Source organism: Scylla paramamosain, chromosome 4 (genome assembly GCF_035594125.1).
Source record: "Scylla paramamosain isolate STU-SP2022 chromosome 4, ASM3559412v1, whole genome shotgun sequence".
NCBI classification, from domain to species: Eukaryota; Metazoa; Arthropoda; class Malacostraca; order Decapoda; family Portunidae; genus Scylla; species Scylla paramamosain.
The window spans coordinates 8,252,892-8,280,533 of NC_087154.1; the positions used below are offsets into that span (position 1 = coordinate 8,252,892).

At 41.7% G+C, this 27,642-nt stretch overlaps 1 protein-coding gene and 1 long non-coding RNA gene across 6 annotated transcripts in view; one reads left to right on the plus strand and one right to left on the minus strand.

Moving 5' to 3' along the window:
- LOC135099696 (coiled-coil domain-containing protein 137-like) overlaps positions 1-10,250 on the plus strand; it is a 32,970-nt gene extending 22,720 nt beyond the window's left edge. For 2 of the 3 annotated variants that reach the window (XM_064002116.1, XM_064002113.1), the window contains exons 5-6: positions 5,153-5,320; positions 9,975-10,250. In XM_064002116.1, the coding sequence (XP_063858186.1) occupies positions 5,153-5,320; positions 9,975-10,172 (366 nt within the window). In that variant the 3' untranslated portion in view covers positions 10,173-10,250. Of the gene's footprint in view, positions 1-720; positions 825-5,152; positions 5,321-9,974 lie in introns of all 3 variants that reach the window. The other variant, XR_010268288.1, reaches the window with a different exon arrangement.
- LOC135099698 (uncharacterized) overlaps positions 10,071-27,642 on the minus strand; it is a 45,505-nt gene continuing 27,933 nt past the window's right edge. For all 3 annotated transcript variants that reach the window (XR_010268289.1, XR_010268290.1, XR_010268291.1), the window contains exons 4-5: positions 14,631-14,834; positions 10,071-10,213 (exon numbers count right to left, since the gene is read on the minus strand). This is a non-coding gene — a long non-coding RNA (uncharacterized LOC135099698). The remainder of the gene's footprint in view (positions 10,214-14,630; positions 14,835-27,642) is intronic.

Sequence of the window (27,642 nt, forward strand, 5' to 3'; positions counted from 1 at the left end):
TGCGCTTGAAATACAGAAAATGCGTTTTGAGATACGAGCCGTTTTCTTCTGAGAAGTGTGTATCATTGCGTATGTTGGCTTTTTTCAGTAAAATTTTTACAAATAATAGGATAAAAATGACAACCAAAAGTAAACTAGTGTTTATTATCATGTTCAGGTCTAGTTGGCACCTGCTTCCCTCCTGTTTGACAGGATATTACTCACTAGCAGGTGAGGGTATCAGAGGGCATCACACAAGTGGTGGTGGTAGTGCTGTCAGACCTTTTGTTTTTTTGTCACAATTTTCTTCTCCTCAAAGCATTTGTAGCATATCTTGCATATGAGGCTTTCAAGCTGGGAGAGAGATGATGTATTTCCCCTCATCTTTGCAAGGGGAATGGAAATTTTTCTCTGAATAGCTGGATTCGTAGATCCAGCTTTATTGTTTGGTAGGGCTCAGCAATGAGTTATGGTGGTGGTGGTGGTTCCTGAGAGGCAGAGGGAAGAGGCTGAGGGGGTGGAGAGATGAGGTGTGAGATTGGGCAGGGTGGTGATGAGTGTTTGGGCTGGTGACTGGTCTTCCTTTCTTTTCTCTCATCTTTACTGCCTCTAGTCATGCAGGCTTTGCCATTGAATGATAACCCATTGCTTCCAAACTTGTGAATGGGCAAAAAAAGTGAGAAAAATAGGGTGAGGTAATAGACAGTTGAGCATGCGTACTCCTCTTTGACTTCTTGGCAGACACTGAGATGCTTGGACCTGTCAGGCTGTCACAACATGGTAGGTCAGGACTGCTCCTCCCACTCCTCTATAGCATTGTTGCTATATGGACATCCACAAATATGGTAAAAACATGGAAAAAAAAAAGGGTTCAAAATCATGAGTTTATAGAAGACACATAGCCTAGCGTGTGGTGGGGCATTTAAACCCCTTCAAATAACTGTAAACAAGAGTAATTTAAATATATAAGGAATAATGTTATCAGTTTACTGTTTTCACACAAAACTGCAGACACCTCAAGGGTGACTATGCTGTTAAAGACTCCATTTTAAGGTCTGGGTTGAAAAATTGTATTTGCTGTCCTCTCCCCTTAAGGTATGGTTTTCAGATGTAATTATTTCATCAGTATTTGTATTTACATTCTGATAAAGTTCAAGCTTAAATACAGTTGTACATTACCATCATCATCATCATCGGAGATGGTCAGTTGTATGATGCTGAAATATAGAATATAGGAATAGTGGAGAAGAAAAGTGTATTGAGTAACATGGAGGGACAAAATAAGAAAGGTAAGAAGAAGAACAGGTGTTTTGAGAGTTGGCTGGATGGGCAGATCAGTGTGTATTATGATATTTTGGGTGTATGGAGAGAACGGAGAACAAAAAAAATAGTAAACGTGTGTTTGAAAGGTAAGAGGAAGGCTACGCCTGGAGTGGATGAACTGTGTGAAGAGAGCACAGAATGAGGGTTTTTTGTTGTATGGACCCAGTTAAGGTGCTGGGTGCTCCATATGAAGCACCCTGCATCTGCTGTGGTTTAAGGATTGAGGTAGGTAGAGAGTAGGGGAATGGTCTCATAATGAAGGGGCAGGGATAAAAAACCAATGTATGCTGTCAGCCCTTGTTGTGGATGTGTGTGCTATGCTAGGGCTCCTGGGGTATAATAAGGTGGTCCATGAGATTATTCCATTCCACCTGTGGCTGATGGAGCTAAGAGTATGAATGATGTGTGTATGAGTGTGTGGTGCTTTGTCTGATCCACCCAGTGTGGGATTGCTTACCTGGTAAAAAGAAAGATTACTGTTATAATATTTATTTTATTCAAATTCATGGGTTTTCCAATGCATTCTAATTCAGATTCATTTAATTTCATAACTGGTCCTAATCCTGATAATCACTTTATTAGATTTTATTGTTAAAATTTTGTCAATATTTTTATGTGGTTTAATATTGGTTACTTATTAGTTGTTCTTCAAGATGTAATTCGTTTGATTTTTTTTTTTGCTGTCTTACTGTATATTATTCATGCATGGGATCATATCACCTCTCCCTGGAAAACCCTGTGTTGTTGTCCTTCGTGTTCGCAGGGACAAGATCAGGGGAAGCAGTCTATCATTAAGTCTCCCAGCTAATGAACACTTCCAACTATCAATTTTTCATAAAAAATCCTAAGATTAGTTAAAATCTTGCTAACAAACTCCCTGCTGATCTTTTTAAAATTGTGTGCCATGTGGTTTTTGTGGTCAGCATATACCATTGTAAAAATTTTAGCATATACCATTGTAAAATTTTAGATGTGACAACCTACATTTTGTGCTTCTGTATGTTGATTTATTGCAGATTTAACATTATTTTCAAGCGTTGGATGCTGCTAGTGATAGTATGATGAGGGCAGATTGAACACCGTAAAGGATATTATTAGAGGTGGATTGCAAGCCAGTATTATGTGGGAAAGCAAAGGACACAACTAAAGTTTTATGCAGCAATGGAAACAACAAGAATAAGTTAATCAAAGTTAATAAGTGGCTTGGTGGATGATCATGGAAATAGCCAAGGAAGTGGATGTTGCAGAAATGTGTTTATTCTCTGATTACTGACAGTGCCCTAAATGCTTCTTATTGTGCTGAAAATTGGCATTAACCTTGCTTACACCACTTGGAGACTTTTCAGTACTAACAGCACCCAGCACTTCAAAATGATGACAATTTTGCAACAATAAGGTTTAGGGAGGTATGTACAATGTGTGAGTCTGTCACAACTAAAAGAAAAATTTATAACAAACTTATTTGTGTCTCATTGAGGTCAAGTGCTGAAGCTTCCATTGTACTTGAGCCCACTCATCTTTTCCATTCATTCTAATTAGATGATATTTCCAATTATCATCATCAGTGCTATCCATTAAGCGACTATTTTTGTGAAGCTTTTCAATGAAAGGCATGTTCTCTATTCTTATTTGTTAACATGTATAATAGTGGTAGGTAGTAGGGTTTATCATCCTGTGATTGTGAAGACCCAAGTCCCTTCACTCTGTCTGCTTGTGGTTCAGCAGGGTAGTGGTTGTTGGTAAGAAGTGGTTGAGAGGGAGGGACCACCCCAATGTGGGGCATCTTTGATGGCTTCCGTATAGTCCATTCATTCTCAGATTGTATGCAATTGTGGTGCAAAGTCTAAACTATTACTCGAACCTTGTCCCTGATTAGACAGTGGCTCTTGTAACTTCACAGATTGGGCCATGGCTCAGTCAGCCTGTCTTCTGCTTTGCACAGATACTGGCTTGTCCCCACTACAAGTTTTTCTTTCTTTCCGTCTCCCATATTATGTACAATGCTTACTTCGCTGCTTTATCAGTGAACAGATCAATGATAGATTATGAATATTAAGACATTAAACTGACAAAAAATAATAATGATGCAAATTAGTCACAAATCAAGTTTAAAATATTCATGCTGCTGCTTTTCCATGAAATAATTGTATTATCACAGATATAAATAATGGTATGTGATAAAAGAAACCTGAACATGATGGTATTATTAAAATATAGATAGGTCAGATTGGAAGGATAGCAAACAGCTTCTTATCCCATGTTGTTGGCATAAGACTGCTAGCAGTGATTGTGGACATTTATTTGTCCTAGCTATACTGAAGACTGCTAGCAGTGATTGTGGACATTTATTTGTCCTAGCTATACTGAAGACTGCTAGCAGTGATTGTGGACATTTATTTGTCCTAGCTATACTGAAGACTGCTAGCAGTGATTGTGGACATTTATTTGTCCTAGCTATACTGAAGACTGCTAGCAGTGATTGTGGACATTTATTTGTCCTAGCTATACTGAGTAGCTATTGTCTTGACAACTTAGAATAAAAAATGGCTTATTACCTCTCCTTTCCCTCTTATCTAGTCTGATGACACCATTCAAAGAGAACTTCCTCTGTCACATACCACTATTTTTACACCATGATAATTCCATGAAAAGTAGCGTGGAACAAAATGTAGCATAAACAACAGCTTTGTCCATGTGGATATCATTTTGTATTCTATTATTTTTTAATGCACTCACAATCTGTTATTGCTATCATATCCAATGATTAAGAAACCAAATGAGTATTACACAAAAAGGATATACAGAGAATAGAAGTAAAAGTTGTACTGTACTGGAGAGAGAGAGAGAGAGAGAGAGAGAGAGAGAGAGAGAGAAATTGCAAGTTTCCTGGTTGCAGAAGTGATGTTTGGACCTGTAGGTTTGTTGCTGATTTCATGAAAAGTTGTAATTTGTCATTTGCTCTTAAAAATAAGTACTTAATACTCCATTCATTACCACAGAATTTCAAATTCTCTGAGTTATTCTAGAAATCTAAGATAAATAAGGATATACATAAATGTGGTAGATACATATCTAGAGATAATTATGCACCATATGAATGTGAAAAATGTTATCCTGAATTAATAATTCCAATAATGGTAGCCATTATAAAATCAAAATTATGCTGTGGTACTGAAAGGTATATGAAAGGGTTACATTTGCATTTATAGAATTTAAGATTTCAGCATATTCACTATCAATGGTTGCAGAAGGTAAATTGAGTTTAATTCTTATTGCTTTGCTCATCTCTTGCTCTTTTATGACTGTAACAGTCACAACTCATATTGATCACCAAATATTCTGTCCTTCTCTTCCTACTATTTAAAGCGGTCTCTTCACTTCTCAGCAGTACTTTTTTATACTCTCCACCTCCATTTCCATCTTATTCAAAATTTTGCATTCAATCTTACACCCCACCTCAGTCAATTGCTATAAGCAAAAATCTCATTTGCCTAATTCCTTATTGTTTACATGTAATCATGTAGGTGCATGCAAATTTCTTGATTTAGTTTTCAGTGACCAGACTACATATCATTCCAGTTTTCATACCCTCTTTGTCCCTGTCAGTACTAGTCATATGCACACTCCCAGAAACAATATGAGTGTTGATGAAATATAGGCACTACTTAATATTTTGAGCATTTGAAGTGTCTCGTTACTTTTTGGTTGCACTGGATTTCTTCTTTGTGTCACCCAAATAATTTTTTCATCCGATGGCAGCTGTTTGGAAAAAAAAATGGCAACTGTTTGAAAAAAATATGTAAACCCCTTGCAGTTACTTGAAAAATTAACATTAAATCTTTAATTCCAGGAAAGAGATAAGCGCAGACGAGGTAAGAAGAGAAAAAATGATGGGGACGATGACGATGATGAATTTTCTTATTATCAAGACAAGTTTGAATTTGGAGAAGTAGTGTATGAGCCTCCCAGCCTTGACACCGAGAAACTCACGAGGAAGATGAACAGGAATGAGGAGAAGGTATGAGTGAACTGTCTGTCCTTGTTTGATTGTTGCTATGCCTTTTTACATACTATTGTGAGCTAAAGAGAAAAGTTGCATTGTTAAGATTCAAGTCATGATTCTTGTTAAGTGCAGTTATTGGAAAATTGCATTTAAAGTTATTAATCAAGGTAATTTTTGGGTACTTCTCTCTTGGGAGTCCTATGCAAGGCTCAGAAGTTCCCTCTAGAATAGCTTAAGTGTCTCAGCTTTTGTTCTTGTCCTACCACTTTTTTGTCCTATTTTGCACACTTGTATACTGTATCCTCATTTTTAGATTCCTGATTTACTTCTCAGTGATCTCATCTTACCAAGTAGTAGAAGATATCCAGTCTCTTGTGAGACCTGCTGTGTGTAGCATTTTTCCATGTTGTTGTGATACAACTGTCACTGAGTTTTGCTCAGATTTCAGTGTCTGTTTAGTTTTTTTTTTTTTTTTTTTACTTTTCATTTATCTTGTCAGATAGTGTGGATCATCTAACATATCTTGAATGTCTTCCTTTGTAGGCAGTGAAATCTGAGACAGGGATACTATGATTATTGACAAACATCTGAACTGAAGATTTTGCCAAGCTGAAGCATGCTTTTCTTAGTGTGTTGGTGGTACTTACCACAATTTGATAGAAATAATAATGACAACTTTGATGTTATTAAATCTTTGTTGGTACTGCTTAAATGACAATAATTGGGCAGAATGAGCCACTTGCCAGCCAGTGCTAAGGGTGGAAAGTCATTAGTTCTTGTGGTGTAGTGATAAATTGAAAAATTTCAATAGATGCCATAACCAAACCTAAATAAACCTTTTGTTAAAGTGATATATGAGACTTGCATGTAGTGCAGTTCCAGTTGATAAAGCCATTATTATCTGATTTTGGCATGTCTTTCTGGATCGAAATGAATTAATAAATTAATTAACTGACTTTGAGTTGAATGGCCTTTGCCATTACTTTTTGAGAGAGGGATGTGATTAAAGTGATGGTGATCACCATTCATCATTACACCTGCACCACCATAGCCACATCAGTATGGCTATTTCAAAGTTGCTATTAGCATTGTCAAAGCATGGTATGACTTTCTCCCTAATACAATTCACCAATTCACAATGTATGGAAGACCCTGTGGTTGTAAGCAGATCTTAACTCAATGATTGTCTCTAACATTCCTCCACCAGATTTCACAAACACTACAGGAAAACATTTGAGAGTTGCTGGTTGATCCTCTGGAAGCAGATGATGTTGAAAAATGCTAAAAAGATTAAGCAAACTTAAAAACACAAGCCAACTCAACCATCACAACCAGGCCACCAAATAACCAAGTTTCCTGCTGAGAGTAGACGCACCAAATCTTGCACAACAACTATGAATAACATATTTGCATGAAATTTCTATACTCAGCAGCCTGTTTCCTGCAGTGACTTGCAATACAATTGGTTTCCATAACTGGTAAACACTTTTGGAAATGCATACTATGATTGAAATGTCTACAACTTCAAATCACATGTCCGTGCTACACTCAGACACAAAAAACATTGCTCTACAGCTTTGGTTTCAAACTTAATTTGTTCAGTTTTCTCATTTGTCTACTCATTCTCCATACAATGCTCGGTAAGTCCTGTATATATTACTGTTATTCATGGTGAGCATAAACACCACCAGAAGTACATATTTATAATCAAAGTGAAATGTGTGTGATCAGCATGATAATTGTATTCTTCTCTTTTTCTATCCAGTGATACAGTTCTTTTCTTTAATTTATTTGATGGTATAAAAAACAGAAGAAATGTGAGTGAATATATTATGACAAGTATAAATACTTGAGAGAGAGAGAGAGAGAGAGAGAATGCTTTTAGGATGTTATTCCTGAGCTACATATGTGTTATGATTATTATAAATATGTACTTCTAGTGGTGATGACAGTAGCTATGAAGAATATAAGTAATATGTGAAAATCGCAAATTGTAGTAGAAAGCAAATATACAAATTGAGGAAAATAACTCTAAATGACTCAGTAAAACCTATGATGCTATGTTTTGTGTGTCCAAGTGTGCCACAGATACAAAATTTAAAGTTGCAAACATTCTAATCACATTTGTATTTCTGGTGATGTTTACTCCAATTATGATAATCAGCAATATGTAAGTGTTACAAATCATCATAGGAGAAGAATAGATAGTTTAGAAAAGTAATTACAAACAACTGTATATTATTCAGAGGTAAAATGCAGTGTAAAGGTTTGGTGTGTTCACTCAGTGGGAAATGACATAATTATTGGGCAGGTCATGATGTCATTGGCTGGGGGCTGGTTTTGCCCAAGCTTTGTTCTGTGATAGTTGATAAGGAATGAAAAATGCAGAAGAGAACTGAGTTACATAAGAATTCATTGAGTTGCGGAATGAATAGTGAAGTTAACTGGATATGATGCAATATAGTTAAAGGGACAGTGTGAATAATGCATTAGCTTTGAGGAGGATGAATATGGATCAAGGAAAGGTTGATATACATGATAGGAATGAGTGGAGATGCAGCTTCAGTGGCCTTGGCAGGTTATCTCACATCTGCATCTGTTGTGATTAGTTGATTGGTTCAGATGCAGAGCATGGGATGGCTTTATTATAGTGCAGCAAAGGTAAACCAGTTCTGGTGTTGAATCCTACATTGGATTTTGCCAGATGTGTTGGGGCAACTGATCCTCATACAGGGCTGTGAGAAAAATTAGACAGAGGCAAAAATGTGAGGGAATACAGGTGAATGAATATACTATGTAGATGTCTTGTCTCTGTGACCTTCCTGTTGAAGGTAATGTCAACCTGTTGTAGCTTGATTTATGATTTCTTTTGTCATGTTTGATGTTCATTAGATACCTTGTATATGTGCAAAAGGGCATGTTGTTCATCTGCATCAATTTGACATCATATTAGAGAGACAAGGAGTGTATTTTCACTTATGCTCCTGCACTCTTAGACATCTTGGCCTTTTTCATTCATGCTTCTGCACTTCTTGACAATCTTGGCCCTTTAAGGCAGACAGGATCAGTCCTCGCCAGAAAACTGTCCAACACTCACAACATAACTCACAACAGACAGAGCTGGTTTACCAATACTGCACCCTAACAACCACTCCCTTACCTTGCCCCTGAATTGATTAGAATAAATGTGGGAGAATCTCACAACGTATTGTTACCACAGTTAGAAGTATGGAGCCATTCCATTCATGTGTTCACAGCTCCTGATTCATCCCTATCCTGTGCAACTTCTCTTCCATGCTTCACAGACATTTCTCCTGCATCTAATATTATCTTCTTGTTAGCCTTACATCTCTCACATAATATGGCATAATATCCAGGTATCTTGGGCAGTTGCTTTTCTGCAATTCTTCCTATGTGACCAAATTGTCACAACACTGAACTCTAAGCAAATCCTTTTACAACATTTGTTGTTCTGCACACCATTGTTGAATACCCAGTCTATTCAAGATACTCCCTACAAGCTATACAGCTTGCCTGCTTCTCTTATATTCTATCATTTAACTCAAATATAGTACAATAAGTACCATTATTTCCTCTTATAACCTCTACATCCATTCCAAACAATCTGTATCTAAAACACCCTTCCTATTTCATTCCTTCTAAACTTCACCTCTACATCCACAACACATGACTCCCAAATACACATAAATTGCCCATTACTATTCAAAACTATATTCATCCTCCTGTAATCTATCATCCTCAAACTCTTCATTTCTTGGCTTTTACTGCTGTTCACTCATGAATTCCATTTTCACACACCTCCAATCTTCTCTACCAGTAGTCTTGATCATCCCTGAGTCAGTCACCAATGCAGTATCTGTAGATAAAAGCTGACTGAGTTATCAATATCATCAGCCACCATACTCAAACCTGTTCCCAACAATGTGGTGTTAATATACCTTCTTCACAACATTTATCCATGTAGCACATTGGCATTGTGTGTCCTTGCTGCAGCCATATTGGAAGAGGAAATTCGTCACTATAATGTTTCCTATTCTAGCACATGTTCTGCTGTAGTATTCACATAATCTCTTTTGCTCCATAGAATATCACAGTAATCCAGAACCCCCTCTTAACAATTGTCATAAGCTGTTTTCTGAATACCTGACGGCCCAGAACACTTTTGTTTCACCAACCTGTTTTCAAACACCTGACTCTCAATAAAAACATTATCCATTAATTCATTCTTTCTTCTAAAATGCACCACTCATAAAGCACTGTACCTTCTCTCAAATTTTCTTAACACTCTACTATACACCTTATTTATAAATAAAATCACCACAGCCATACCTGTCACCTCACTATATACAAAAGAACCAGACATGCAGTCATCCAGTCAACTCTGGCACTTAACTGTTTGTGAAATGTATGGTTAAATTTTTTACTGACCCAACACCACCACCACTCACTACTTTTTGAAGTATTCTGGTATGCATCCATGGTAATCTACAGCTTTCTCTTCCCTAATATTCCTTACTATCCCCTGCACTTCCAACCTAATGGCCAGTGACTCATTTAACTCTTAACACTTTGATCCTCATTCCCTCCCAAAATTCACCAATCTCTCACTAAATTCTATTTAAAAATGTAACGCTTTGTATTTCCACAGTCGAGGTCATTTTTGTTTATGGAGAAGCTGAAGGAAAAACAAGATGAAAGTTCACCCTCCAATAAGCCCAGCAAGAAAGCAGCCAAGATCCCTGCTGGGAGACGCAGGATACTTGAGGAGGAACGGCAGAGGGTGGTGGAGGCATACCGCAGCATGAAGGCCTCCAAGCATTCCCTCACTCAACAGTCCACCATGTGATGTGATGCCACCTTGCACAGATCTTGTATGGTGATTCTCTCCTGCAAAAGATGTTAATAAACTGTCATATGAAGTGTACTTTCCTCTTAATTTTTTTGACCACTTGGTTTTTTTGACCACTTGGCAAGTTATTCCATATTCATCTTGTATGACTAATTTTTCCAGCAAGCATTCTTGACAGTTCTGCCTTATTCCATGTATGTTAGCTGGAAAATACTAGTATTTCTCAAATTTCCCTTTCTATCAAGAGCTCTTGCAAGTGATCCTATATACTCCTACCTTTCATAACCCTCACTCTTATTGCTCCACTCGTTTCACCATGTTAATATAACAGCATCCTCACACACTTCTACTTACCCTCTCAAAAACCATCTCAAAAACCATGATCTTACTTTTCCCAACATTAATCTTTAGTTTCTGCCTTGTATGTGTTTTATATAATTAATCCATCACTCTGAAATTTTCTTTCACTCTGCAAGGTGTCATCTGCAAACATTCTATCACTGACCACACAACTCATTAAGCTCAAACTATATATATTTTCTTCAATCATCAAAATTATTTCAATATTCTTGGATGTATCATAACATTTTTACAACTGGTAAAAATGTTTCTGCTAAGCCTGCTGTGGCTTAAATTCTTCTGTAAAATGGTTAGTCACTATGGATGTGGATTCTATAACCCATCCTTGTCTTTGCATGATGAGGTGTTACACTGGGTGCAAGTTTTGATGAATCTGCTTTCATATTAATTGTGGCTGGCCACCTATTGACAGCCCCTGATGTTGTGGGAAGTGTTATTGGTCTAAGATGATGGTTCTTAACTTTGTTCGAGGTACTGAACCATGCAAGTTTCATACGTGCATTTGCTGAACCTTTCGTAGTCGGAAAAATAAAATAGTGCACAAAATGAACCATGCGCACACACCTCTACCAAACCCCTGGGGTTTGATTGAACCCAGGTTAAGAACCACTGGTGTAATAATATCTCCAGAATTTTAAGAACTTGTGAGAATGATATGTATTAATGTCAAGAGGGTAAGAGATGCCAAGAGGTAATTGATCATTATTGTTGAAAGTAGTGTGGAAGAAAGAGCACAAATATTGGGATAGTTAAATGAACAAGAGCTAAAGGCCTGCAAATACAAGCTGTCGAAAAGAGGCACTTCTGAAGTCCCTGTGATGAGAGTAATTAAAGGATCCAGCAAGGAAGGCAGAGTGGTGGAGGTAAAGAAACGGCATTCCAAGATGGTTTAGTCACTTGAGAATTGGTTTGAGTGAAATGTAAGGAAACATTATAATAACAGAAAAGATGAACTGTGTGTGTGTGTGTGTGTGTGAGAGAGAGAGAGAGAGAGAGAGAGAGAGAGAGAGAGAGAGAGAGAGTGTGTGTGTAAGGTTGAGATGCATACCTAGATAAGATCAAGTGTGCCACCATGGTCTCTCCATGATGGTGTTCTCAGAAATGGACATAACTGTGCCTCAAGCATCCTGATATTAAATCTGAGACATACAATAAGTTGCTTAATTCTTGCTTTGATGTTCAACTTAATGTCTTTGGTCTTTTATTCTAAGATGAAAATAAGTTAGGCTGACTATGCCATCTTTTACCAGTTTGTTTTCTATGGTTTCCCTAATACATACTAAGAAAAAGTTGCCTGAAAATTTGCTTGGTCATCATGATTGTGTCCTTAAGAACCAATGAAAGCAGTAATTGGAAGTCCATGGCAACATTGCCTCATACTCTGTTGACAAGCTTCTGTTAAAGAATGTCTGGCAGAAATATCTTAAGAAAGCCTGTCAATATGAAACTAAAGCTCACCACACAGCACCTCCCAGCCACTTAATCTTCCACTTTTCTTTCTCACACTTAATATGAGGTGCCTTGGTCTTCGATTTCACTATGAATCACTTAAAGCACTACATTTTCACAAATAATTTATAACTCCATGCCATAATCTCAGGATTTCTTCCTAAACTACTTATTCCTTACATTCCTGCATTATTTTGTCTTGTAAATATATTTAATTCCTGCATCTAAATCTTTCCTTTCTGTCATCTTAAAAATTTAAAGTACTGCAAATATTGCAACTGTTAAAGCTATAATATGTAAGTGGAATGCAGAACAGACATATAATAAGGACTGATGAACAAGATTACTTAATGCATGTGTAAGGAGAGAACGTGAAAGCAGACTTCATGAAGGACTGAAGAAAGGTGAAATCTGGTCTGATCGAACAGGAATTTGTATTACTTGGGGATGATCTGAATCACTAACTGGATGATTTAAACCATCAAATGAGAGGTGCGTGGAACATTCCTGAGCTTGGATGCGCGAGGCACACTTGACTGTTCGCAGATGGTACTATTTCTGGCTGAAGGTGAACAGGAGTTGCAAAAAAAGGTGGATGTGTAAGCAAAAGAAATATGAAGTGAAGGACAAGCAAGGTCGTGATATTTAATGTGAACAAGGTAATAAATTTTGAGACCTCACATGTTAAAGAGGATAATGCACCGAGAGGCAAGATTAGGTTGCATGATGAGAGCAGGCGAAAGCTACTGAAGCACAAGCGACGATGGAGTACGAGAAAGAAAAAAAAAGTCACCTAATTCAAGCAAGTGTATTTAGATCAGATTACGCATTAAATAAATGTGTGTGAAAGTTCATATGAAACTGAGATAAAAGTTACTTTCACCCTTACTACACATGAAGCTCTACACTGAAGGACAGACATTGGTTTACATATAGGACAGCAGATGAGAGGAGCAAAGTTAGCGAAAATGGGTAAGTGCACATTATTAAATACTGTTTCAAGAGGTGGGTGGACAGATTCAAGGATGATGCTGGCAGACAGTAAGTTTTATATGTTGAGAAGCTGCCTTGTGTAGTGCAAAATGGTCTTATGCAATTTCATTTTCTTATGTTCATGTGTTTTATTAATGAATGGTGATAAGCTGAATGTAACGAGAAAAAAAAAAATGTAAAAATGTACGTGTACAAATAGGTACGAGGATGCTTGGGTTGGCTAAATACCTAACTGATCAATAATAATAATAATAATAATAATAATAATAATAATAATAATAAAGAAAATATGATAAACAAGCAAATAAAAAACTAAAAACTAAAAACACGGGAAAATTGTGTAATGAAATAACTGAAAGCAACCACTGGTTAAATTAATGTGATGTGGCAATGCTCCAGCACGACGCAATATGAATCAGGTGCTTCGTTTGTGTTCGTCATTTCACGAGTAGCGCGCTATCTTGACTGAAAACAGACTGAACACGTTAGAAAGGAAAGTCTTCATAACATGGTGAGAGACTGTGGGTCATCACATGATCGTCATATCGATGGAAATAATACGAGTATATGTTATGTCATATCGATAGAAATAATACGAGTATATGTTAAGTGATATAGACGCAATGCTTTGCAAAGTACACATGATATACACATTGACAGGGTGGACTGAGGCAGCGGGAAAGGTAACAACAGAGATAATATTTAGGTTATTAAACTAGTAATGAAAAAATGACAGCGTTTCTCAATCTCTACAATCATTAAAAATAAGTCCTAAAATTCATCAGTTTTATTGGTGATATCCACACTCTTGCTTCATAGTTTGGCCTTCCATGGTATCGCCGGAGTGTTTTGGTGGGGATGGGAGAGGGCCAGGGTGGCAAGACAACAACACGGAATCTGCCGCGTGTCCGCCGCCACATTTTTGGTAGAAAGTGGCAAACATGACAGAACTTCGTGATGCATCAGATAGATTGCCTCTTTTTTTTTTTTTCGGAGAAGGCAGGGACGGCTATGCTCGGATAAAAGACGAGGTATTGTGCAATGTGTCCGGGGGCACAAAAGTGGTGATGGTCACGTGTCTTAGATAAAAAAAAAAAAATCTTTTGTCCGACAAATGCAATTTCCGCTCAGGGTTAAGTAATTTAAACTTCAGCTGAAATGCAACACAAACTGGTGATACGAGCACGCAACGTAATCACCCACCTCTCACCCTGACAACGCAGCGGCAGGAAACTGTTAGAAGATTATGGACACAGGAAGATGACAAACTAAACTACTACTAGTGATGACACATCGTGGCAGGAGGAGCCACTACTGCAATGATAACCAAGTGTTGTCGGTATTTAACATTTGAACGATAAAGAAACTCAGGTTATTTATATAGAATTACCTAAGAAACATCCGACACCTAATCTACTGACAAGAGACACCCTAAGTACCTAAGTACTTAAGTACTTGAGCAGTCTTAGTCAAAAGTACGTACTTTTAATAACATGCTACACAAGCTTCCACTTCATTTCGCATTTTCCGTCAGTGTTAAGTCCTCTGGTGTGCTGAGAGTATCAGTCATCAGGTTTTACAAGGAGACTGACAGCAGGAGAGGATTAATAATTCAGTGAAGAAGTAAAACACAACGGGAATGAGTGCACTTACATTCGACCTCTGGCTGACCGTACATTGCTGGGTATCTGACCTCGGATACAGTGCTGGGAAGTTGACACACGCCTGCGTCATGCGGTCTCCTCACTGCTCAGGCCACTTATTGTTTCTTTTCTTCGAATACAAATGTGAAGTGCCACGCGAGTTCTTGAGGCGTACTTGTGCTCCCTTCTCTTGGAAGTACTCCGTCCCGAGAATCTGAAAGATAAGTGAATAAAGAAACAAACAAATACATAAATAAAATAACAGGATAAGGCTGACCATTCCTACGTTTATCTTCGCCATTAAGTGTTATCCTTTGCAGTGCTTGTTTCCTTGATTCGAGGTGTTTAACCCCTTCACTGCAATATGCGACAATTCACAACACTAAAACCGATACATGGAGTCTTTATAAACATCTAGAAGAAAGAAGAGAATAAAAAAGTAATGCATTTTGCAAGTTGTAGGGAGTACAATGTTTGGAAGTGGCTGTAGAACAAGAAAAGATGTCTCAGACTGCTTAGTAATAAGGAAAGATACGTCAAATAACAGTGACAGGGTTGAGATGAGATGTGAGATGAGGTTGCTATGTAGCTGACAGTTCTTGTTCTGGCCACGATTCACACAAAGGCAATTAGACCTCATGAATAAACACCAAGGAAAACAATCACGAGGCACAGTTAGGACATAAGTAGAGTTGCTCCCCCTTACAGACGCGAGACTCCACTCCTGACTTACGTAACCAAGTAAAATACAGGAAACTTCACGACAGTAGTTTATGGGCTTGGGTCTCCTTGGGAAGGGAAACTGTTAGCAAATCGGACGTTCAGGGCATGGACAACAAATTCCACTCGAGTGAGCAAACCAAGTCCCGACAGAAATACTTAAATACTACATCAGTGACTTCTCCGAAAATAATTACTCAAGTGGAAATGGCCATTATAATATGTGGAGTGCCGGTGCCTCGTTCCTTGCCCGCGGTGATGATGCAACCCACAGCCCAGCCTCCAGCAGTCCCGCCACCGCCACCACCACCACCACCGCCACTACTACTACTTCCACTGCCATGCTCACCTCCCCCCCCTCCCCAACTAGTGAAGCTCTCGAACCCCTTCCCTTCACTCTTCTACTCCTCCCACACTAAATACTTACACAGAAACACAAAGACACTCGGAAAATTGTGCTTTCTTCACTCTGAGAACTGGAAAAAATATTTGTACGATGATGACAGTATACGCAACATCAGTAGTAGTAGTAGTGGTGGTGGTGGTGGCAGTGGGTGGTGGTGACAGTAGTAGTGGTGGTGGTGGTGGTGGTAATAAAAAAATGAGAAGCAGCAGAAGCAGCAGAAGCAGCAAAGAAGCAGAAGCAGTAGAAACAGAAAATTAATAAAAAAAAAAAAGAGAAAAGAAAGAAGAAAGGAAAAGGAGAAAAAGGAGACAAAGAATATAACCACAACAAGAGCGACAGACAAGTAAAACATCATCAAGAGGCAGAAAACGTCATAATACCGTGACTGGGAGCGAGAGACACTGAACAAAAATCACAAAGAAACACGCCTTTCACTGGCATCCCGAAAGGAGGGAAAAAGGTCCACCAGTCACTGCTAAGGAGAATGAACCGCAGAAGGTACCGAATTACGTACCTGCCAATCCTGACCTTTGCTGCTAAGTTCACGAGGAAATTACCGTGATAAGAGAGAGGGAGAGAGGGAGAAAAAGCTATCAACAAGTAGGGTCGTATTCTGAAACGTTTTGCTCGCTCACCACACTATATTCAAAGGCCACAGAGATGATTAGCCCGATTCTCAAGACTGTTTCTCTTGCTAATAATGTAGAAATCTTGTTAATCTATCACTACAGCCATAAAAAACGCCCTTAAAAACCCGTGTCACTTCAACTACAGACATTTGAAAGTAGTCGGGATGCGGGCAAAAATGTTTAAGAATAATATGGTCCCAGATGCCACGTGGTCTGAGGGGCGGAGCGAGCAGCAGCAGCAACAGTCAGAGCAGCAGGCGGTGGTCTCAAGGTCAGCAGGAAGCAGCCTGGATGGACCTGCTGCTGGGGAGTCTTGAACAGCCGGACTATTTACTGCTACGCGTGACCCCGCCGACGGAAGTTAATTACAGGTACAGCCTAGGGAATGTACGGAGAGGTGCGGTGGGTGTGATCCGCGCAACACCGTGACGTCAGGGTGCCTTCGCCTTACTCTTGCTTACGTACTTGGACTGGTTTAGTCCGCATTGCTATGTTAGTTAGTCATTATTATCATCATCAGCTGGTGGAGAAAGTAGTGGCAGTAGTAGTAGTAGTAGTAGTAGTAGTAGTTACTACTATTATAGCAATAATAATAATAATAATAATAATAATAATAATAATAATAATAATAAGTGCAATTTCAAGGAGTTTGTTACTTGCCATATGACACTCGCTTGCTTTTGATACACATGCCATGAGAGAGAGAGAGAGAGAGAGAGAGAGAGAGAGAGAGAGAGAGAGAGAGAGAGAGAGAGAGAGAGAGAGAGAGAGAGAGAGAGAGAGAGAGAGAATAAGACACAGACGACACAGACCCTATTGTCCGTAAGAAATGGTTTTACAGAAGAGAGACGTATCGAGCGGACTGAGACAAAGACAACACTGATCGCCTCCATGTCCTCATCACCCGCCAACAATAACAATAAAAAGTAAGAAATTAAAACCACTGGTGCTGCTGCTTGGAGGATGTACAGCTTGAGGCCTCAGTGAGCTTGAGAGCTCGCTGTGAAGTGTTGCGTTGTGACAGCTCACTCCAAGCGCTTTTGAACGATAGTTATGGGTGTAAAGAAAAAAAAATATATATAGACCTATTTAGTACTTTCTCCTCCTCCTCCTCCTACTACTACTAGTACTACTACTACTACCACTGCTACTACTGAAACTGGTAAAAAAGGAGTATATAACATCTATCTACCTATCTAGTATATTCCTCCTCATAATAATACTAGACTACTGAAACATAGAACACAACAGAAGACAAAGGAAGAACAACCATTAACATTTGTTGGTCCTTGCAAGAACTGTTTTTTGTCACGGTTATTTTGCTTCTTTCTAGGAATGGCACTGTAAGAGAGGTTTATAATTTTACCAATTTCTTTCTTTCTTTCTTTCTTTATTTATTTATTTGTCTTATATCAGTCTCCCTGACACACATACAAACAAAAAAAAAGTTGCGCCATCTAGTCTATGGTAAAAATATTAAGAATTTATTAGATCATTCCTATCACTTTTTGAGTAACAGCATGGGTGAAGAAAATGTTAGGTACATTATATAATTTGTATTTAACCAGTACTTATATTCCTACAAATAACCACTACCGATAATTATGGTCCATATCACTTCTGAGCAGCAGGCCTGGAAGGAAATTATGAATGAAGTGTTTGATATATAACACCTATCAGTATCTCTTTCCTATGCTTAAATTCTTCTTCTTTACTTGTACAGAAACGTTATACTAGTACTTATTTCCACATACTTTTGAACGACGTAATGGATAAATGAAATGTTACCAGTACGACACCTATTTGTACCTCTCTGTTGCACTAAATTTTTCCTCAATACCAGAACAGTAACCAATTCCGAACGGTAACTTAGGTCAAAGAAAACGTTGAACATAGCATATATTTGCACATGTCTAACTATACTTAATTCCTCCATACTACTACTACTTCGACAACTTATATCAGAGGGCAAAAGGGGAGCTCAAAGTATCAGAGACATCATATATTTGTGTCTGTGTACTTTTATTTAAGTCCTTCCCATTATCACAACTCCCAGGGCTTATATCAACGAACAAGGGAAAGTTCAAATGTTAGACGTGTCGTATCCATTTGTGTCTGTCTACTATACATACTTAAATCCTTCCCATTATCATTATTTCCGCAACCTACATCAGAGGGGACAAAGATCTCAAATGTTAGACGTATCTGTCTCCTATACTTAGATCTCTCTCATCATCAATACTCTCAAGAGCTTACATACGTCGAAGGGAAAGAAAAGAGCTTGAAAGTAATACATATATCATCTATTTGCATCGGTCTCTTATTCTTAGACATCTCTGTCATTATTTCGAGAGCTTACAACAGAGAACAAAAAGATAAAGGTCTAAATGTAAGACGTATATAATTTATTTGTATGTCTCCTATACTCAGTTCTCTCATCATCATTTATTCGAGAGCTTACTTCAGAGAACAAGGAAATAGCTTAAATGCAATACGTATATCATCCGTCTGTACATGTATACTACACTCCAGTCCTCTCCATTGCCATTATTTCGAGAGGTTACATCAGAGGAACAAGAAAAGAGCTCAAAATGTCAATACTTCCGAAGCCTTTCACGATTCTGTTCCGCCCGACGAGTCCTCCAAGGAGATGGCGATTTTCTAAGAACGGATATAACATTGCTAATCTCCAGTGATTCGTAAAATTTGTTGCCCAACCAAGATAGATCGTCGCCATTCCGCCAGGGTGTGGGAAACCCGAAGCGAGGCGTGTGCTCAGTGTACTGTGACTTAGATACAATTACTACATCTGAAACCTTTATTCTTGAGGGAAAATAGAAGTGTTATGCTGACGAAATTCACGCCACTTGCTGGGAAAAGTGAGGCTTCTAGCAAGAATGACGTCATGTTCTTTACGATAAGGGCGGTGATTCATTTAATTTCTTATGCTTGGTGAATCAGACGGTTTTTTTTTTTTCTTTTTTTAAGTTTGACGCTTATTTCTGAATGGTAAAAGTACGTGATGGGCAAATGAATTTTCTGCCTTTGTTTGGCCTGCGCGCGCTAGAGAGAGAGAGAGAGAGAGAGAGAGAGAGAGAGAGAGAGAGAGAGAGAGAGAGAGAGAGAGAGAGAGAGAGAGAGAGAGAGAGAGAGAGAGAGAGCTACTAACCGAGAAATGAAAAACAACACCCTTGAACACCTCTTCATCCACACACACACACACACACACACACACACACTTACAATCGCCACCACCACCACCACCACTGCCACCAGACTCCTTCCTCTCCACCTGCTAGCTGAGGAGAGGAGAGTTTCAACAGCTCCTCGCCCAGCCCCGCGCAACCCCAGGAACGGCTGCGGATAAATCACCACCTTGACGCGTGAACAAGATGCCGCGGCTCTAATCTGATGAGAACAGCACGACCGAGCCGCCGCCAAGCAGAGTCCCGCCCGGGCGCCGCGTTCTGGGAAGCTGCAAGGAGCCTCTGAGGGCGCAGACATTTCCTTCTCCTGAAACGCCAGCCACCATCGCGGCCAGTCAGTCTTCCGGTGGTGGCCGAGTAGCGGAAACACCTGCAAATAATGTGGACGTAATGCAGCCAGCGGTGGTCAGGAAATCTTCGTCGTGACGCGGGTGTTATTAATGTGCACGGAGCCTTTCACGAGAGGTTCTGTCTTTCCATGTATACCATTAATTTCGTCACGGGGGTTAATCATTGCTAGTACGTAATCATTGCTTTGTTAAACTTGATATTCTCTCTCTCTCTCTCTCTCTCTCTCTCTCTCTCTGTAGGCTTATTTTCAATCTCACATCAGTCCACGACCCAGAGGCGATGTATCGAGCGTTCAAGTGTTAAAAGACCACATCAAGTTTGAGAATCGAGTGCTTGCTTTGCCCACAGCGCCGCAAGAACAGTGGACCAGCTCCCGGCCAGGTGCACTCCAGCCTTCCACTGTAACGCGATTAATACACAAATAAAAGGGGGAGAAAAAAATATTATTTTGACCGCTATCATCTTGTATGACTGAACGTCTGAGTCATGTGTGTGTGTGTGTGTGTGTGTGTGTGTGTGTGTGTGTGTGTGCCTGCCTGCTTGCCTGCCGTCTCACCGTCTGTCTGCATGTACGTGTTTTTTTCTTCTTTTGTTTACCTGTGTGTGTGTGTGTGTGTGTGTGTGTGTGTGTGTGTGTGTGTGTGTGTGTGCGTGTGTACTTGTATGTCTGCCTATTTGTATGTATGTCGGTATGTCTGTCGAATCGGTATGTCTCTCTCTCTCTCTCTCTCTCTCTCTCTCTCTCTCTCTCTCTCTCTCTCTCTCTCTCTCTCTCACTACCGTGCAAGTATCAGGAAATTCAGAAGGAGAAACACTGAAGGCCGGCGGGAATACCTTGTAATTACCTGGAAAACAGTAAACTTTCATGCATTGCTCGTGTCCTCAAAGTGAGCAACCTTTCCGTGCCGCTCATTACTTCCACCCTCATCTTATCTCCCTCCCTAAAGCCAACCCTTGCAAGGCGTGCGACTTATTAAATTAGGGAACAAGGCACAATCTCTTTCTCCCAAAACGTTTGGTAAGCTTTCGTACTTCCTGTTTCAGTAACCCACCCACATGCGTTGCCCAAGTAAAGGTTATGCCATTTACATTCAAAATTGTATCTTTAAAAGGTCAACAATAATTCGAAATGGCCAGTACTCCACAGAAGGGAGGAAAAAATTCGAATAATTTACATGAGCGTTTATAGTTCATAATTCTCGTGCCAGGAGGAAGAAAAAGTTGCTTCCCAATTTAATGATACTGAATACGAATTTTCAGTTCAGCCTCACACGTAATAATCAGCGGGACAGGGCGTAACAAGAAGCAGTGATATCGAGCGCGTTTATCGAGGGAGAGAAAAACGGTGGGTCAAAATATTCCCCTCAAGAACACACTGTTTCGAATGGAGGCAGAACAATTCCCATAAAGCCGCCGCGGAACAATGGAACCAGTCTTTTGAGGCGAGATTAGCAATGCCTATCACATATCTCATGATCGCATCCTCTGTAGCTAAGGGATAATTTCTATGCGTAGGCGAACCGTAATCCAGCGAGCAACTTCCGCCGGCCGGCCAGCAAAAAAGGCCGCCAGATCATTAGCCCAGAGCGAGCGGCCAGCAGGCTGCGCGACCACCCGCCTCAGCCGCTCTTCAGACATTTCCTGTGTCCGCCTCCTCCGCGGGCGGGCAGGATGGACGGGACTTTTATCATACCGAGTCTTTAATTATCTACAAGAGTAAAATGTGGCGGGATTTGCACAGCATATTCAACAGGTCGCACAAACGTTCCGAGCGAGTGATTGTCGCAGCAATGAGCGGTAATGAAAGAAGAGAAGGAAGTTGGTGCCGAGTGTCGGGCTCAAGGCGGAGTGTACACAACGCTCTCCTTCGGGTGTTGAGGGGAGGGGCGGAGCGGGGTGGTGCACGGCGGCGGTCGACAACAGCAGTCCCGCGCACCGGCATGGGAGGCGTGACACACCATTGGCCACGTAGAGAACGTGATCTACCAGAAACCCATGTTACTCCGGGAAGTTATCGGGTCTCGGTGTAATCGAATTTTATGCAGACTGCTGGCGCGGATTTTATTTACTCGATTTGGGTGAGTGGCTGCGGAGCCTCGCCTGACGGTGCGGTGTGGAGAGACGGGACACAACCTCTGGCCTTGATGAGAACTGCTCTCGACAACGGCTGATCACTTGGCCGCGCAGCACCGCCTTACATGCGCAGGTCCATCAATTTAAACCTGAGAAGATAAACATCACCTATTGGAGACCGGCCATTCTACATTCTACTTCAAAAATCTGCATGCAATTCTACCGTTCCTCTTCTAGCGTTCACACGCCCTACATCCAAGAAGTGCTGTGACGTGAAGTTTTTCTCGTTAACAAACTTCCTGCGACAAAGAACATCACCGGCGAGCATAAATCACCCTGGCACCGTGCACCTTGGAGCACAAATACAACAAAAACAACAATAACCCAAGGAGACTGAAACGAAATGAAAAATGACTAAAGTCCGTGCACATTATGGTCGGTCTGGCGTGAGCGACTCCCCCTGAGCGTGAGAATCTGAGGGTTGGCGACGAGCATGAACTCCGCCAGCGCTCCGCCGCGCAGGCTGGCCCGGGCGTACGACTCCGCCACGACTCCTGAGCGGAGAGGCGGGAGCACCAGCAGCAGCGGCAGCAGCAACAGCGAGCGTCCATTGCGTTGAGGAGAAGGCAACTTGGTGGTAAATATAGCGAAGAACCGGTTAAGGGGACACAATGGGATGCCTACAGGAGGGCAGGTGAGGGGAGGCGCCGCCGACCCCGCTAACCTGAAGCCCATTGTTCATCATGGGACTATTCCCACATTGTATCAGCATTGGTAAACTCCGCGAGGAGGCTACCTCAAAAATGCTGTGGTTTCTATGAGTCGAGAGGCAATGTCAATCTCTATATGTTACTTTTCCTTCCAGATTTGCAGCAACATTTCTGAGGATTTTGTATGAATAAATGTGCAGTAATTATTGGTCACCTCCATCGGGGGAAATTAATTATGTCCGAAGTAATCATTTGAACTTTTCGATTCAGCAATTATTACGAGGCGGGAAAAAATGGATCGTGAGATGGAAATAAACAAGTAACTGAATTCGACGAGAAACTATGTGTGTGTGTGTGTGTGTGTGTGTGTGTGTGTGTGTGTGTGTGTGTGTGTGTGTGTGTGTGTGTGTGTGTGTGTGTGTGTTCCGGGCTGCACATGCACACACGTCAGCGTGCATATTAAGCATGAGGAACGTGGATGCTGCCTTGCTCTCTATGGTGACGACCAGACCCAAGCAGAGCACAGTGACCCACAGAAGGTCATCGCGATCCCTCTTGCATTGACAGTCACGAACTCAAGCCTCAGCACACTCTAGATCACACACTCCTATCCTTGGCCATCACACACACACACACACACACACACACAGCCTTGATGCAATGGACGCCTTGCATACTTATTTAATTCCTGTGCCTTGGAACTTTACATTCTTAAATTTTCTTATGAAATTACGTACAGCTGTTCTGCGCACACACACACACACACACACACACACACACACACAGGTGAGGATAATACACATCCGCTAAAGGCTTGGATCAAAAAGACCTCACGGCGCCTCAAGTAAGTAATGAGAGATTTCGTGAGTAAAATGTTAAACGCAGACTAATTCAGACAGCCACTCTGAGTATCACAAACAAATGATTTCCTCAACTTCTGAGGGACAGAGACACACACACACGGACACACACACAAACACACTCCTTTTGGCAGCTTCCCGCGACGAAGCACGTGGAGGGGTGATGGGCTCCCTCGGCGGGCGTGAGGCAGCTCGGGGCGGGGGCCGGGCGGTGGGAGGGAGGGTAAATAAATGAGTCGAGTTGAGCAGCAGCTGGCGGGAGCGGGAGGTGAACATCGTGGGGCGGGAAGTCTTTGGTCAGCCCTGTGTGTGTGTGTGTGTGTGTGTGTGTGTGTGTGTGTGTGTGTGTGTGTGTGTGTGTGTGTGTGTGTGTGTGCGCGCGCGCACCTGAGTCCTCGCTTTGTGGGCTCTACTTTTTGTTTTGTATCCTCCCTGCTGGTGCCTGACGTGGCTATAGTATTTGCATAGGAGGTTCCCTTTGAAATCTTCTACACGGGCATTAACGGTTTCCTCTGCGTAGCGCGGTGACCTTGAAGTTCCCACAGAACCACCGTGGGGAGTCGTAGCCCACCGCCACTCACGCTCACGCCCACACACTATCCTCACGTAAATGTCGTTCATATATAATCGAGATCATAAACAAGTGCGTTGAGCGTCGGTAACTCCAGAGCCACGATTTCTTCATGGCCATGTGTACATTCCCATCGCATTCCAGCCGCTCCTGCTTGCCGCTTAGGACACCTGTTGACAGCGTGGAGTGAACGACTCACCCATGACGGGGACAAGGAAAGAGAAGCCAAGGCGTGCCGCGTGTGACGGAGGCGAGGCTGCCGTTGAGGAGCGTGTTTAGGAATGTACAGTAAGACTTCCTGGAGTAAAGGTGAGATGACCAAGAATATTCAATTCGAAATGACACTGAAGGCAAAATAGCGTACGTGTGTAGATCAAGGGCGTATGGGGGAATCGCGCGCGCACGCACGCACGCACGCATGCGCACACACGCGCGCACGCACGCACGCACGCACGCACGCACACACGCGCGCGCGCGCGCACACACACACACACACACACACACACACACACACACACACACACACACATTTCTGTCAATACGGACGATCGTCTCATGATCTGTTTTAACAAGATCACTATATTGGTGTGGTGGAATAGTTTTGATTCGACTTTCTTTCGATAATCTTTAATTGTTGAGAGTAAAACGACCACGCCGCTGCTCATCACCACGCGGATGTCACAGCGGCGCGGACGTCACACTCCTCAGGGAGCCTCAGGTGCTGTGCTGCCCTTCCCGGTCATTGTCCTGCCTCACAAAGGATATAAATTCTCCTGAGCCGCAGAAAACACCACATTCTTACTCCAGTATTTTCTTCCTTCACTCGCTCGCTTTCATCTGCTCATAATGCAATCTGCCAACAGGTGAAATGATTTGCGAATCAAGACTCTCAACTTTACGAAAAATATAAATGCGTATTTTTTTTAATATATTTTTTAATTTAAATCTTTATTTATTTATTTATTTTTTCGACGAACAAGACAGATACACAACTCTGCCCTCAGCACGTCTCCGAGTGACCCGGACCCTCGCCGCCCTCTTTAAATATGAGGAACATTTTATGTGCACAACTTACAGCTCGCCGCACCGCCACCCTTTACCGAGAGAGGCTCGGGGGCGTCACGCCTAAGCTCCCGTGACCTCCCACGGCGAATGAAAATTTTCGCACATTATCAAAGGAAAGAAAAATGAGACTACACCTTATGCAGGTTAAAATTGTGTGTTTGTTGTAAAACTGGAGAGGCGAACAGAGGACAGAGGAGCCCACACCCTTACCACCATTACCAACACCATCAACACTGCACCCAGTCACCACTATTTCACGGCCACTACTATCACCACAACACACCCAGTCACCACTACGGTTCACGACAACCACCACGGTAATAATCATGATTTATCACAACCATAGCTACTAAAATATATTTCACTTGTCTTCACCACCACCATGCAATGCACTTTACATCATCATCATCACCGCTACCCCAACTATCATCACCATAATTATAAAAAATAACAGCACCATCACAACTACCCTACCAGTACCGTGTACATCACCACCACTACCACCAATAACATCCCAAACACCACCACCACAACTTCCACAGCCGCCACCACCACCCTATCCACAATACACGTGGTGGGGAGGCTGGAGGCACACGGAGGAAGTATGGGGCTGAAGGAATGTGTGAAGCCCGCTGCATTGCTGGGCTCACTACAATCCCGGGGCAGCCACACACCTGAGCCCGCTGCTGGAGACAGTCGCGAGGGTCTGGGCATTAGTGAGGAATAAAAAGGTAATCTCAAGTCTCTTCACATCGAACAGACGGCGGGCAGCGAGGGCCAGACGGCTGCTGAGTCGCCCGGCCCGTGTTGCGCGGCGGCATGGGAACGCGGCTCCTCGATAAATCTCATTCCTTACGGACGCTACAGCTGCTCCCTAGAATTCTCACACTAATCTTGTGCAATCAAATATTTGCCCGTAGCCGAGCCAGGCCTAGCGGCGGGCATTCCCACACCCCTGGACGAGGCGGAGCTGCCGGCCACGCTCTCGGCTGCTATATTCCAGCGGAGTGTTGTAGCATTTTATTCTGCCTCGGAGTTGTTAGGAGTGGGTCTGAAGCAATTTGTTTCCCGCTCTCCTTACTTTTACCCCGCGCCACCTGTGTGCCCACCGCCGCCCGTAAAGGTAGCCAGCTCCTCCCAGGGCATGTGGTGCCTAACCTGTGCACCTCAACACAGCTCCTTGACGTGCCTTGCTTGGGACGGGACACGCACCAATAATTAGTGCAAGTACGAAATTCAACAACAAAAATCTGCCACTAAGTTTTCAGTATGTGCACGAGACGTGTCTGCGTGAGTGAGTGTTACAGCAAACTTGTGGTGTTGCAGCGGAGTGGTGTTAGATATAGTGCGCGGCAATGGATTGGCAGCACTGCCTCTATGGGAAACCTGTACATCTGGCTGAATAATCAAGTCTTAGTTGTGCGCGTTCCCGATACCTCCAGACCTCTCTTGGCTGCCCTTTGTTACTCGTCCGTGTGGAGGGGGCACCCAGACTTCGGCCACCTGAGGACTTAAGCCGTAACGATATTCCGTCTTAGTAATATTTTTACTGTGAGGCAATTATTCTGAAGGCTTGTATTAGCAAGGTCCAAAATACTGGGGTCTGGGCCGTGATATATGAAGCGTAAATGTTGCAACCATAGGAGGGGGGAAAGGTGAAGGGCGAGCCTCTTGTTGCTGATGTTCAGGCCTGTGAATGGAATTTCTCGAGCTAAAATAGTATTGGTGAGAGCAGCGGTGGAGTGTTGCGAGGCGATGCACCACGAGGCTCCGGGGCTCCTGGCTGCTGGCCCACACTGCACGCCATGCTATGGAAGTGGTTTATATATATATATATATATATATATATTATATATATAATATATATATATATATATTATATATATATATCTATATATATATATATATATATATATATATATATATATATATATATATATATATAATTATACATATATATACAGAGAGAGAGAGAGGAGAGAGAGAGGAGAGAGAGAGAGAGAGAGAGAGAGGAGAGAGAGAGACGAGAGAGAGAGAGAGAGAGAGAGAGAAGGAGAGAGAGAGAGAGAGAGAGAGAGAGAGAGAGAGAGAGATAAGTGACATAAAATCACAAACAACAGCTAATCACTTGCACGCAGTGAGGTCAGGCAGTGTGAGTGTTGCCCGCAGCACGCCCTGCTGATAACACACGCCGGTCAGCAGTGCCCGGTGCTTGCTGACTGGTGAGTGAGGCCAACATAATCAGGGTCGTGCCAGGCATTATCACGTCAACCATCTCTTTAAACCAGGCGTATATACCTCCGCCCCGCCACGCAGGAGTGGGATCAATTCGTTTTATTCAGCGTCGTAACCCATAACAGGATCTACCATTGGCCTGAGGAGTGGTTAGGCGAGCTGTGCTAAAAGAATATAAAATCACTACAGTATAACA